This window comes from Ammospiza nelsoni, chromosome 6 (genome assembly GCF_027579445.1).
Source record: "Ammospiza nelsoni isolate bAmmNel1 chromosome 6, bAmmNel1.pri, whole genome shotgun sequence".
NCBI lineage: Eukaryota > Metazoa > Chordata > Aves > Passeriformes > Passerellidae > Ammospiza > Ammospiza nelsoni.
In genome coordinates this window covers 48,073,149-48,087,191 of record NC_080638.1, presented here as the reverse complement: position 1 = coordinate 48,087,191, position 14,043 = coordinate 48,073,149, and the positions used below count along the sequence as shown (strand labels likewise).

Genomic DNA, 14,043 nt, shown 5'->3' with positions numbered 1-14,043 from the left:
CAGGCAGGGAAAAGATAAATTGAAAAGTAAAACAAAATATCACGTGACGTGATAAACCCAAATACTTAATGTTGTGTTTGCTTTGGTTAGTTTGTGTTTAAATCCAGGCAATGTTAGTGAAATAAAATAATTTCTAATACTTCCTGTGTTTGTTGTTTTTACAGATGACATGGCAGAGCTTCTTCTTGGAGAATCCAAACTAGAACAATATTTGAAGGAAAATACTCTTAAACACAGTAACAGTCCCCGGGGCCCCCAGCCAAAGCTGACCGAGGTCAGGAAACATCTCACGGCAGCACTTGATAGGGGTAATCTCAAGGTATGTAAGTCGGCCTGAGCAAGAATTAGAAAAATTGGCATTTATTGAAGTATTGAGGAAAGGTTCCTTAAATTATATTTGCAGATTCTGAAAGTGAGATTAATACAAGAAAGCATTTTCTGTCAGAATCTTCTAATGTTCATAACCATTCTGGTCCTTGTTTTACTTAACTGTTGTTGTAGCTACTATGTCAGCTTACCTTTTCTGTACTCAACATCCATCTTTTCAGAGATCAAAAGAAGCTTCGTGTACACTCATCTGTAACATTTTGTTTTCAGTGGCTTCTGGGAGTATTAATTTCTCTTTCTTTTCTCTCTTCATTCCTACATTAATTCTTTTTTTCAAGACATTTATTCTGCCCTGATACTTTGAAATGATGTGAATTAAATATGTAGGCTGTGGAACATATATCATTAAGTTTTGATGCTATGTTATTTTCAACTGTGCTTGTGTTAGAAAAAGAAGTCATATGAGGAGCTGTAATGATAGGCTGCCTTTAAATAGTTTTATCACCTGGAAAAGCTGTTTTCCAACTGAGAGGTATTTCTGGTACCAGTGTAAATACGCATGTGAATATCTAAAATGGCTGGTAAAATGCTTTTCAGTAGCTTGCTGGAATGAGATTTAGTGAATTCCCCCCTACTTCAAGCTTCTCAAATATTACACAAGACAGGATTTTGTTAATTTGTTGCTCTGTTAGAAGAAATATTCTGGGGGTGAGAGAAAACATACCTAATAATTATCAGAAGAATTAGGTGTGTTTTCTTAGGGAAAACCCTTTCTTATTTCTCTTCCTTCTAGCCAGAATTCCTACAAGAAGCCAACCTAATAATGGCCAAATTAAACTATGTGGAAGGTGATTACAAAGAAGCTCTGAACACATATGCTCGAGTTGGTGTTGATGACTTGCAGCTGACTGCAGTGGCACCGTATCGGCTACGGATGATTGCTGAAGCGTATTCTACAAAGGGTAAGAGGGCTCTTCCCAGTATTCCAGTATCATGTGGAAGTAGTTTTTAAAAGTTAATTTATATCTTGTCCAAAGATGAAGAATCTTTTTAGTTTGAATGTCATCTACACAGTAGTGGAGTGCCATATTCATAGATAAAATAAGAGAATGGTCTGGGTCCTTTAAATTATTCCGAGTTTGTGATAGTTGACAAGATTTTTACCTCAATTAATATTCTAACTGTGATATCACTGTACTGTGATCCCATCAAATTTTTTGAGTGTATGTATTTAAAAGTCCTCTCATAAATGTATAGTAGCTGTGGCTAGTTGCCAAAAATTAAGGGCTACAAAATGCAGTGCATTTTTGTGCTGGCTGTGGGCAGAATGGAGAACTTTGATTCACAATGATGCCTTTTACTGAATGTTAAAATGCTCAGCCTAAGCTAGGTTGCATAGTTAAATTGCCACTTAATTGAGAAGAGTATTAATAACATGATAAGTGACTTAAAGCAATTAATCAGTTGTGCACTTTTAATTTTTTCTAATATGAATATAGATTTTTTAAAAAATTCAGAAAAAAGGTAATTAAAAACGATTTTCTTCTTTACTACTCTAGTATAGTGAAAATTGTAATGCTGGCCTCATGTCTTAAGGTGGCAGTGCCACTTCAGTTTAGAAAACTCTGTAATAGACTTAGGGCTGGCCAGTGTGTTGGGGAGAATGGCAGTTTCTATGCCGGGGTCTTATTACAATTTCCTGAGTGAAGTGTTTGCTTTGGTTTGCTGTGTTTAAGCATGGCTTTGGTTGCATATGTACTTTTTGTTATGGCAAGAGCAGAGTCAAAGGCAGCAAAAAATTTGTGAGAGAGTTCTATAGCTTTGACTGACGATTGATCAAGAATTGTTTTCTACCAACACTGTCCTTCAGTAAATGTTAGACAAGCATGAATCATGTCCTATAGAGATGTCAAGGACATAAGGGAACTAACTGGTAGCAGGGACAAAAGGATGCTTTGTAAGTCTGGTCACTAGATTAAAGTGAGAAGTGGCAGTGTAGGGGAAATTCTTGTATATGATGTAAATCTGCTCAGTTTTCTCAAACAGCATCTCTGTGGGCTTTGGAGCAGTGTCTGCTTTGGGTACACTTCCACTCAGGGTTGTGGATTTTGGCTGTTCTTTTTGTTTTGTTTTTTAAATCTATGAGGATGTCTGTTGAATTTGTCATGTTCTTTCCATGGACTTGAACAACTTTAAGAATATAAATTTGCTTTTATCTCCAAGGAATTTAATTGAATCTTTTCCCAGAGCTCAACTCTTCTGGCTTTGTTTTATTTGGCCTCATAAGGATATGAACCAGTTGAAACCATAGTGGCATAAATTTTGCTCATAAAATCAGTATTATTAATTTTACTTAATTCAAACATAATGTATTAGAAAATAGAAAAACAGATACCTTTTCTACTCTGGAATATTTTGTACGTTCAGAATAGGTTGTTTTTTTAAAAAATGACAACAGAAATCCAGCATATTTTCTGTCTAGATGTGTGGGGTTTCTTCTTCTGATTTCAAATTTTATTCTTAAAACATTGAAATCTGTCATATCAGGCCTGATTTGTTGTGATGGGATTTCATTTCCAGTTGAGTGAAATTGCAGGACAGTTTGGGTTGGAAGGGACCTTAAAGATGATCTCATTCCCAGCCCCCTGCCATGGCCAGGGACACCTTTCACTAGACCAGGCTGCTCAAAGCTCCATCCAACCTGACTGTGAACACTTCCAGGGATGGGGCACTCACAGCTTCTCTGGACGGCCTATTTCAGTGCCTCACCACCCTCACAGTAGACAATTTCTTCCTGACAGCTAATCTAAACCTGCTCCCTTTCAATTTAAAGCCTTCATCCCTCGTCCTGTCCCTACGTACTCTTGCAAAATGTCTGTCTCCAGTTTTGTTGCAGGCCCATTTAGATACTGGAAGGTAACTTAAGGTCTGCACAGAGCCTTCTTCAGGCTGAGCAACCTCACCTCTCTCAGAAGATTAAAAATTTTTAATTTTTTTTTTCTCATAGTAGAGGATTGCAAGACTATAGTCTTCTGTGTGATATAGAATGAGGTGGTAATCACCTTAAATTCTAATTCTTAAATTAAAATCACCTTAATTCAGTCTTAAATTTAGTATTCAAAGTCTGGACAGGTTTAGAGTAGCTGACAACTAAATAGCTTATGTTTTCTGCCCAGTAGTGTGCATTTAATCTCACTCTCTTCCCCATTTCTGGTCAGTGTTTTTCTTTCTCCTTTTAAGAATGACTGTAAACTTTACAGTCTGAATTCAGTGTCTCTTCAGAGGTGACTGAGGCTTGTAAGTATTACCAAACTAAATACAAGTTATTCTTACAGAGATTTTGTGCTTCACTGGGATTTTTATTTCTGCTTGTATGTACAGGGATAACTAGATCATAGAAAGTTTACAAAACTCTTCAGAGCATTTAGATTTTATTTCTTTGGCAGTCATAGCACCATGTTATTAAGCAGTGAGGGACTGTCCATGCCTGTTTGCAAGCATTGGCCCAGCTGCACCATTTAATGCTGCACCATGCAGTGAAAGGTACCTGCTGAGATTTCCCTGTTTGAATCCAGTTCCAGTGAATTTGCAGTCTTATATGCTATTGTGTAGTGGTCAAATACTGATATTCTTACCACTGAGAAAGGCAGAGGGCAGATAACAAATGGTAGTTTTTAATGGCCTTAAAATAGTTTTCATTATTTAATGTGGGCCCACCTCCATGTACTTACTTTTCACTGTGAGGCTTCATTCTGTAACCCCAGAGGTGATGGGTTGAGAGGGATGCAGGAGTTGACATGTTTATTTTTCTACAGTTGTTACAGTTGTTACATGAGCATGTTGCCCTGTATCCATAGACAGTTCCACAGCTCACACCAAGCCCTTGGAAATGAGCTGCTTTCCAGATGGCTCATCTTCCTCCTGCACATGGAACACACCAAGGGTGTCTCTCTGTTCCTCACAGCCAAGGAAGGGTCTGTATGGATGCAGCAAAGTACTAAATGGAATCAGGGTCAGCTTCAAGCTAAATTCTGCTGGAGTTTTATCTACTGACAGCTAAAAAGAAGGGGAAGAACATCAGTAGTGACAATGGTGGGGAGAAAATTGGAATTGGAACATGAAAGAGAAAATCAGACAACTAAGCCATCTACTGCCCGTGGTGCACTCATGAAAGGGATCCTCTCATTTTTATTATATAAATGAGTTAAATGCTTATATATGTATCTTTAAAATAATGCTTTTAGCTTTTTATGCTGCTTACTGCTTTAGTTGAGGACAGCATATTTAGAAGACTATATATGAGAAGAGTCATGATATGGAATGATAGTAAGTCAAGCCAAGGATTCAAAGACTCTCAAACCCAGCAAGGAAGATTAAATGATTGTTATTTTCTTGGAAATACCTAGTTAGGGAAATGGTGCTTCAACTCTTCCAAATAAAGTTTCTTGCTAGATTTGTCAAAATGCAACATTGTAAAATTTCAACAAATTGAAAAGAAAATCCTATCAACTTACCTTTTGAAATATTTACAATACATATGGCTCTTTGCAAGCCTCTGGTGTATGGGGAATCACAGGCTCTCAGTGCCCAAGAAGTGCTGGAAAGTGATTCCTTTCTTGTTGCTTGTTCTAGGGAAAGTGTGCAAAATTGTTACTGTGGTGATGAAGCCATAGTTGTATTCTATCAGACTGAAATAGCTTGTGGGACAAGTTGTTTGGTTTTAATTTTTTTTCCTGGCTCCTGGCAACAAAAATTACTTCTGGTAGTGATGTCTTGTGCTTTATCCTGACTTGCAGAAGATGTGGGATGATCTGATGAAAAGGTATCTGCTTCTGTGTCCATTAAAACAATGGGAGCAGACTAACTGTGTGAATGCATGAGGCAAAGCCTCAGAAACTTGGTTAGTATAATTCCAATATTTTCCTGCCTTTTCTTCACACTTTTTCTCAAATTCACATGTTAAAAACAGAGTTGTAGAAGAAGATTATTTTATGTAGTTAACTTCATGGACTAGCATACCTTTTTGACTTTACACTGATGTTTTTATGTGTATGCCCATAGAATGATTACACCTAGTGTTTTCTTTAAGGAAGGAGCTAATTTTGATGCTGTGCTTCTGAGTAATGATTCTGTATGGGTATGTAGAAGGTGTTGTGTGGGATAGAGTGTTAATAAAATCACAGTTTTTGTATTAACTATATAATTTTTAAGAATTCAAAGACTTGCTTGAAAACATGCAGTGGGACATATTTAAAATACAGTATAAAACATAAAAAACATAGCTTTTCAAATCAATGGACCACTTAGTATTTGCAAAACCATGAGGATACTTATTTGGATCTGTTGGTTAGCTTGTCCCCCATCTGCTTGTAAATTTATTTGACACATAAGTAGAGGAGAAGCATAGAATAAAACAATTTTCTGTAGCAAAATGCCTATGGTTGGGGTTGCCAGCTTGTTTCAAGAGGGTGTGATGAGGGAGAGAAAAATGGGCATAAAAGAATGACATTGCTGAGGAGACATCAGGTTTGCACGACTGTTGTGGCAATGTGTTAGCCTGAGAGCAGATGTATGAAATTGTTGGAGCTGGCTCTCTGAAGCTCTTGTCTGTTGGTCACAGGAGCATGTCATACCTTTAATATGAAATTTTAAGGAGCAGTACAAAAAAAAGCAGATTTTCTTTTCTTCTGCCACAAATATAACTTGGCTATCAGTATGGTTATTAGAGATGTCTTATGTGGATTGAGCAAAGCTAAGAAATGAGGCTGGGCAGGGGAAGGAGGAAGGAAAGACAGTCTTGGGATTGTGGTGACAAGTCTTGGCTCAAAGTAAAACATAGAGGTGTTTTGTGCATTTCTGGATGCATTAAATACTTGATATTTAAATATCCTCATAGAAAGAATTACTTTCTGATAGGTAGGGAAGGTTCCCTTGTTCAAAAGGTTGAGTTTGTCTCTTTAGGGTCTATTTGTTTACTTTCTTCCCTAGATCAGTTTAATTGACAGTGCTCAGTTCTGAGATTGTGGAGGGTCTTAAACTCATTAAGAATTGAAATAAGACAAGTTATGAATCCATGAAGAAGTAAAGAGTATGTATGTCTTTTGCTTTTCATGTTGAGCTTGTGTTACTAGCTCCAACTTTTCCTACTTCCTTCTCTTACAAGGCAAATCGGAAAAAACTTTCATGTGCTGTTGCCATACAGAAGCATGTATTTATAATCCATTTTAATACTAGGTGAAGCTAATAATTTCCTAGGGTTGTGGCCTCTGGGAAAAGAACAATTAAGTTTCTGCAAGTTTTCAGCAGTATATGAATGAGGTAATATACTGGAAAGCATGCCATAGGCATTATTCAAATACTGTGCAGGCAGTATCTCCTATGTTTCTAAGCAGTTTTGTTTGCTTATGGAAGCACAGATGAAATGCATGCACAGTGGGATATTGAGGTGTTATTTTGGGGAGGAGCAACTTGTCAGCAAGTTTTTATTTAAATAGGAAATAAGCTTATTGAAATATTAGGTAACATAATTCTGATACTGCTGCCTAAGTGAGAAGACATAATTGAAAAAATGACTTTATAATACTTAACATTATGAATTAGTGACCCTTTCTAAAAATGCTTGTGGAGTAACATAGCAATTTACAGGTCTGACATTTCTTAAAGGCTGCAACTTATTAAACTTGATTTTAGTAAAGAAAATGTGTTTATAATTAACACAGTGTATAGATTCACTGAGAACTTCAGATATCTGTCAAAATGACTGTATTGCATTACAGTAATGAATTTTTTTTAAGTGTGTGAGGGATGTTGTTTTGTAAGTTAGATTGTGACATTACAGAATTTTAGCCTTATTACTGCAGGCTATTTTACATTTTTATTGCCTACATCTTTGTTTAAATAACTGTGTTTACATTTAAATGATGTATGTTGAGAAAGGTGAGGCTGTCTTTACTGCTGCTGACCCATATTCAAATTTAATGTTGCATTTACCAAGTTAAATGATTGGCTATTAATTAGTTCTGTTTACAGAAACATGGAAATACTCATTAGGTTCAATGGCAGTGTCAGGTGCATGTGGATTGCTTCTTTGCAGCTAGGAAAAGCTGCTGCACTTACCTTTAATCATATGCAATTGTAATGGGATCTTGTGCACTGCTAGCCTGTGTCAGCAGACACCAAGCAACTCTCATGGAAGAATGCTAAATGAAAGCTGGTTCAGTAACTATGCTGGGGATCTCTAGACTCATTAGGCAATGGGTCAAGAACTCAGGTTCCCCCTCCCCCTGTCTTGCTGTGCAAGTGTTGCAGACTGTCAGTGTGCATTTTGCAGACCATGACTAGGAGGCCTGTGCCATAGGGAGTTCAAATTTTCTCCATTAAAACTTTTCTTTCCCCAGACTACATTTATGACATCTGCTCTGCTGGAGCAGGGACTGGAAGGAACCCAGGCATTTGTCCTGCTTTCCTAAGTACTGCTTTTAACTCTCTTATTTGAAAGCTAAACTCTAAAAGAGAATACTGTATTTCTTATTAAAATAGACTTCTTTAGGACTTGGGCAGTTTGGTGGTGTCTTATTCTTAGTTTCTCTCAAATCTTTAGAATTTCTTCAGAAATCTTCCTTTGGCAGAGTGAAGAGAGTTTAAAAATGTTGGGCTCCAGTTAAAAAGTAGTGATTCTGGCCTCTTTTTCTCATGCCACAGGAGGAATAGGTATCAAGTAGACTTGTCTTTTTTCCTTAGAGGTGCTTATAGGAGCAATCCTGACCCTTTACAGCAGAACAGTGTAAATTCCATAGTGAAATAATTTCCTGCCCCTGAGCAAAGAGCTTCCTTGATGCCCATTCCATGTACTGGTGTGCAGCATTTCTGCTTTTGGGGAGCGTTCAGCAGAGAGAGGTCCACTAATAATAATAATAATAATAATAATAATAATAATAATAATAATAATAATAATAATAATAATAATAATAATAATAATAATAAGCAATAAAAGCTTTTTCCAGCTTTTAGCTCTAGCTTGAACTTTTTCAGCCCTGCCACTAGATGCTGGCCTGTTAAAGGGCTATACTGTAGCAAGAATTGGCTGGCATATGGTTAGTAAGAAACAAATGTGTGTACGGAAAAATACTGATCTCTTCTATGTAAAAGATATTGCAAAAGTCTGCTTCTTAAGAAAAATACAAAGATTGGAATGCATTATATTTAGAGGAAAAGTGTGACCAATTGTTTCACGACAGTTTTCTCAGATGATGTTAAAAGAAATCCCAAAATATTGTTATGCTTTTTTTGACTGCTTGGAGTAATAAGTAGGTATTCAATTCAGAAAAAAAGGTGAGTATTGATTGTTTTTCATCCATTTTTACCTCTGAGTATTTATTATAAATACATTTCCTTACACTTTCTTCTGTTTCTCTTTTCCTTTATACTAATTACTTTGCAAATATCAGTAGGGAATTGAAGACAAAAACAGCCCCATGCTTTGCTTTCTAAAAAAATCTCTGAAAAATTCTTTGCAAGCAAGAAAAATCTTTGATTGAGGACTTAATTAGTCCTTTCCTTCAGTGAGATTAGCAGTGTGTGTTCTAAGTTCAGGAATAAATAAATGTGGGAGTTCCTTGATAGCAATAACAATATGCTAAACATGAAGTTTCTTTAGAAGGAGGTGAAAAGGGGATTTTTGTGTACAGCATTTGGAACACTTACCATATAATGTATCAACACTTTGCATATCATATATAGGTAAGACAAAGTTCTTTATACTAAAATACACTTGGATTTTACATGTCTATGTAAGGAAAACAGGAAGCAAACCCAGAAATCTTCATGTATTGAGGCAGCTCTCTCTCTTGAAAAAGCATGCTTATTGACTTAAGTGTAGAACAGTAGTTCACTGTTTTCCTCTGTCCTTTGATTTCTCTACTGGAAACAGGAGATGAACACTGGGGTGTATTATTATTTGTGGTCTTTAAAATGTTATACAGACAAGGTACTGGCTGGGATCATGGAGAATCCTCACATACACAATGCTCTAAGTGGTTCTGTTGGTTTTTTTTTGGAATGATCTCAGTAGTGGTCTGTGTGGTAAGAGCACTTGGTAAAGATCGGAACTGTGCTGTGGATTCCCTTTTGACCTTTGAGCAGCTATGGTGATATGGGAGTGTGGCTTAATTTGTTTTCCTACAGAACTGAAGTCTGGGTTTTTTGACATTAAAATGGGTGTGAGGACTTCTTAAAAATAGTTTGTTACTTGTTCTTGCTGAGGCATCCTCATTTTTGGGTAGTGGTCAGCTTCTGCAAATGTGATAGTAGGGCCACCCTGGTCTTCTATTTGTAAAAAATGTTTACTTGGCTTAACCTTGGCCACTGATGTGAGACTATAGACACAAGAATGCCACTTATTCCAAGTGATAAAACTGTCTAGCGTTTGCTTTCTGAATATTTTACAAAATATAGGTAATTTTTTGAAAATTTAAGGAAAACCTTTGCAAGTTACCATATAATTTAAATATCAGGAATATTATTTTTTTGTCCAAATGCTGTTTGTTGCTCTTCTGCTCTTTTGACAAGCAATTTTAGAGTTACCTTGCAAAACATGTAAACTTAATTAGTATGGACTCGTATTTGTTTCACTGCTTCTCACTTTCTTTTCCCTCAGGAGTCATCTTGCTTGATATCAGGACTACATATGTATGAGATAAGTGTCTTCCCAAATTAAAATTGACCCAGTTTGTTGGAAGCTTTTATCTGAAAATGATTTTAACTGGAAGGGCTTAAATTTAAAAGCCTGGAATATCAAAGTCAACTTGTGATACCAGTTGTCATGATACTCTTGAATGCAGAATCAAACAAAATAAAAGTTAAATAAAGCACAATAGCTATGGCCTTCACAGAAAATGCAGTAACATTTTATAGCAATAACCTGTACTTTTTGTTCCAAATATCTTTAAGTAGTGGATAAACAGTTAGAGAAATGCCTGTCCCTTGGGGGAGAATGGCAGGTTCCTGCCTGGCAGGTGTGGGAAGAATCACAAAAGGGCCAATTGACTTGTCTGATTCTATGACAAGTCTTCAGCAGATAAATAAGGGTTATACGTGTTTTTTGGAACTTCATGTGTTTCTCTTTTGTATAGGTTACTATGTGCTTGTTCTTGTTTTTGAGGGCCTAATATAATGATCCCTATTTTAATTAACTTTTCATCTCTCAGTGTTCTTACGAAGAAGTGGGCAGTGTACCATGTAATTGTTGCTGCTGTGTATATCAATTTAAAATTAAATAGTACTTTTATATACTTTAATACGTTATTCATTAAATTTCATCTGTATTTAAGAAAAAAAATTAAATGAGTAGTCTGGAGTGACTTGTTTTAACAAAATCATAATTATGAAAAGCATAATTTATTAAAGATTTCTCCTCTAGTTGATGTTTTCATTTTGAATAGAGCATTAAATTGCAGTTTTTACTTGTGTCATCAAAACAAATACAACACACAAACCATTATTTTAAGTGGTCATTTCAGAATAGATCTCCAAATAAACTTCCTTCTCAAAAGCATCACATGCTTAAAATATATATTATTTCCTGGGTTTAATAAACATACAAAAAAAAAGAGAGTGCTAGTTATATAGAAGCATTTCTCTAAGAAGTAGTGTTCTGTACTTCATCAAAGAACACTTAAAATTTAGTATGTCCCTGCTGCATTACTTAGAATTTCTGGCTGAACACTGAGGTGTTTTCATATCATAATGAAAAATTCTCAGCTAAAATAAGAAAATATCTTTGTAGTGAGTTTTTCAGATTTAAATATTATAGTTATGGCCATAAACTGTAAAAATAGAAAGGATAAATCTGACTCAGATCTACAAATAGTTGAGTAATTTGCTTGATGTAGGAGATGGTTACTTGGGGGCATTGGCTGTTCATAGTGTGGGAGAGAAGGAATGAGGAGGAGTGATTCACACACAAATTACCTGGTGCTTTCAGTCATTTGATGTGTTTATTGCAGTGCATTTACTGTGTTCTTTAGTCACTTCAGAGTTTGGAGGTGTGCGTGTAGGATTAGCAGGAGTTTTAGTACTGGATCCAGGACTTTGTGTTAACTGGATGTATAGCACATAGAGCTGTAAGATATGTGTTGTTTGTACTGGTAATAGGGTGGTCTGAAGGGTAAAGGTGGCCAACAAACTGTTATACACACTTAAAACATCCTCTCAAGGCTGAAATCTGGCCAGAAAGCTGGATTTGTACTACTTGGCATTCTACAGACATATGCCCAATATATAACTATGTGTTTTGTTGATGTTTTTTGTTTTTTCTCCAGGAATGGATTCTCAAAACTTTCAACAATGAATAGATAATACAGTAATTTAAATTGTGGATTATATTAATGTGGGAGCAGTTGAAGGCACTTTAGGACTAGCATTTACGGCTTGCAAGCTGGAAGAATGACCTGAAATAAATCTCTTAACATGTGGAAAGTGCTGCTGCAGATGCAATTAATTATTCCAATAAATATAAGATTAAATTGTTGGCTTGAAGGATATGAGCTGGTGGTCTCTTGCAGATCATAAGTGGAAGATGATTTTTACTAATATGTAAGGGACGTCACAAAAGTTCAACTGATTTTTAATACTTTTTAAAAAAGTATCCTTTATGAAAATCAGGAAGTCTTTCATCTTCTCTGCTCAGTGCAGTTGAGGCCTCCAAGTGGAGCCGTGGATCCTCTTCTGGCACAGTGAGTCAAGGTGGAGGTAACCAGTTGGAGAGTGTCCAGAGGAGATAAAAATGATTAGCTATCAAAGAAGCATGAGAAGAGAAATTGGTGAAAATTGATATTTCTTCTTGAGAACTTGTCTCTCTCTCTCTAGATGAATCAAAGAATATTCTGAGTTGGAAGGGACCCAGGAGGATCATGGAGTCCCACTTGTACATGAATGGCCCATAGGGGGATCAAACCCATCACCTTGGTGTTATTGGCACTGTGCTCTAACTTGCAATGTTTTGTGAAGAACAGAATAACCTTTCTATGAGGATTAATCAAATTAATTAATCTAGAGAGGGAGACTTAAGAACTGGGAAAAAATACTATTTGTGAGAATAGTTGAGCTCTGTGATAATTTGCATATGAAGGCCAGGGCATCCCTAGTGTCAGAAGTTTTAAGAGCAAGTTGGTCCAGTGTCAGGGGTTGGTTGATTCATCCATCAGATAAATTGATTTATATTCTCAAGGTCCTTTCCAACACTTTAATTATCTTGAAAATAGCTGTAATAGAAGTGACTTGTGTAGGAGTTACTATTGATTAGTAAGAGTTCTTGGATTTTTTTTTGAGACAAGTGAAAATTTTTCTTTTACTTCAAAGCACCATTTAATGTATTTGTTGAGTAGGTCCTGAGCAGAAAAGACTTACATGGCCTTGATGAGTGAACTACCTCTTCTAAATTTAAATACAAAAATTACACTTCCTAACACATTGTTTATTTTAAATGTATTTGTCTTTATAGATACTTTTGTCTTGCACAGTGACTGGGTTAATATTACCTTGAGTGCCTTTCGTCTCTGTACCTTGGTTTCTATGACCATTCTGGAAAACTGAAGACATAGTAATATAAAACTGGTATAGAAAGACACTATATATTTTAATGGTAGATTGTCAAAATGCCTTTAAAATCAAAATTGCTTTAAAAATTGCTGCTTCTGGATTTATAATTATTAAGGAGGAGTAATTTTTATTTATATATTTATTAGTGTCTGTTTTAGGGGACCATACCTTCACTTCCTTTGTTTCTTCCCCTGAACTAAAGGGGCTGAACCTGGGCTATGCTTTAGCTATTAATATTATATATTACATTAGTTTTTAATGCTTTGTTTGATTTTTTTTTGCCTCGCAAGGTCTCTGTCTTGAGAAGTTGCCAATATCTTCCTCAGCAAGCAATCTCCATGTGGACCGAGAACAAGAAATTGTCACATGCTATGAGAAGGCTGGGGATATTGCTCTCCTGTACCTTCAGGAGATAGAAAGGGTAAGTTGGGGTGGTCTTCTGAGTTGAACATTTAAAGATTGATATAAATGCCTTTTTGAAAGAAATTTGTGTGACCCTTTATTTCTAGGAGATATACACTGTTGCTTTTTATTTAGACTTTGAGGTACATTTGGGCAAAATGCAGTACACTTGGGGCTGTGTTCTTAGGCTTGTGAATGCTGTTAGAGTGAAGTGAGCTGGCAATAGCCCTCTGATCCTCTTTCAGACCCATTGCTTGCAAGCCTCAGGCCTGTCACTTCACAGCTGTCTTTGAAGGAGTTGGAAGACACATTTAGGGTCATGAAAAACAGAAAAAAGAGGGAAGAAAACTGATGCAATGGGGGAAAAAGTAATTCATACTGTTTTTAAAATACATACAGCTTTTTATTTTCTGAGGGGTTTTGCTGTTTTATTATTTTCTTGTAGTGGCTGGTAGACTATGTGCACCACCAAAAGCTGATTACATTTTGACAGCATTTTTAATGCTGATGTAATACAATTATTTCTAAATGTTTACAATTATTTCTAAATTGCTTTTTGGCAATCACTCTGGAGATAGCTTTTAATCTTCTTACTGCTCTCTGCAGCAGTCTTTTCTAACCTAACAGGAGTTCTAAATTTTTGAATACCATCACCTCCTGCTACTGAATAAGGTCGCAAATATGCTTTTTCATGTTCTTCTATTTTGTATACCATTC

At 36.1% G+C, this 14,043-nt stretch overlaps 1 protein-coding gene across 2 annotated transcripts in view; it reads left to right on the top strand.

Moving 5' to 3' along the window:
- Positions 1–14,043, top strand: part of TTC7B (tetratricopeptide repeat domain 7B) — a 117,343-nt gene that overhangs the window by 14,526 nt on the left and 88,774 nt on the right. The window contains exons 2-4 of one of the 2 annotated variants that reach the window (XM_059474755.1): positions 165–319; positions 1,121–1,289; positions 13,215–13,345. In XM_059474755.1, the coding sequence (XP_059330738.1) occupies positions 165–319; positions 1,121–1,289; positions 13,215–13,345 (455 nt within the window). Of the gene's footprint in view, positions 1–164; positions 320–1,120; positions 1,290–13,214; positions 13,346–14,043 lie in introns of those variants that run through there. The other variant, XM_059474756.1, reaches the window with a different exon arrangement.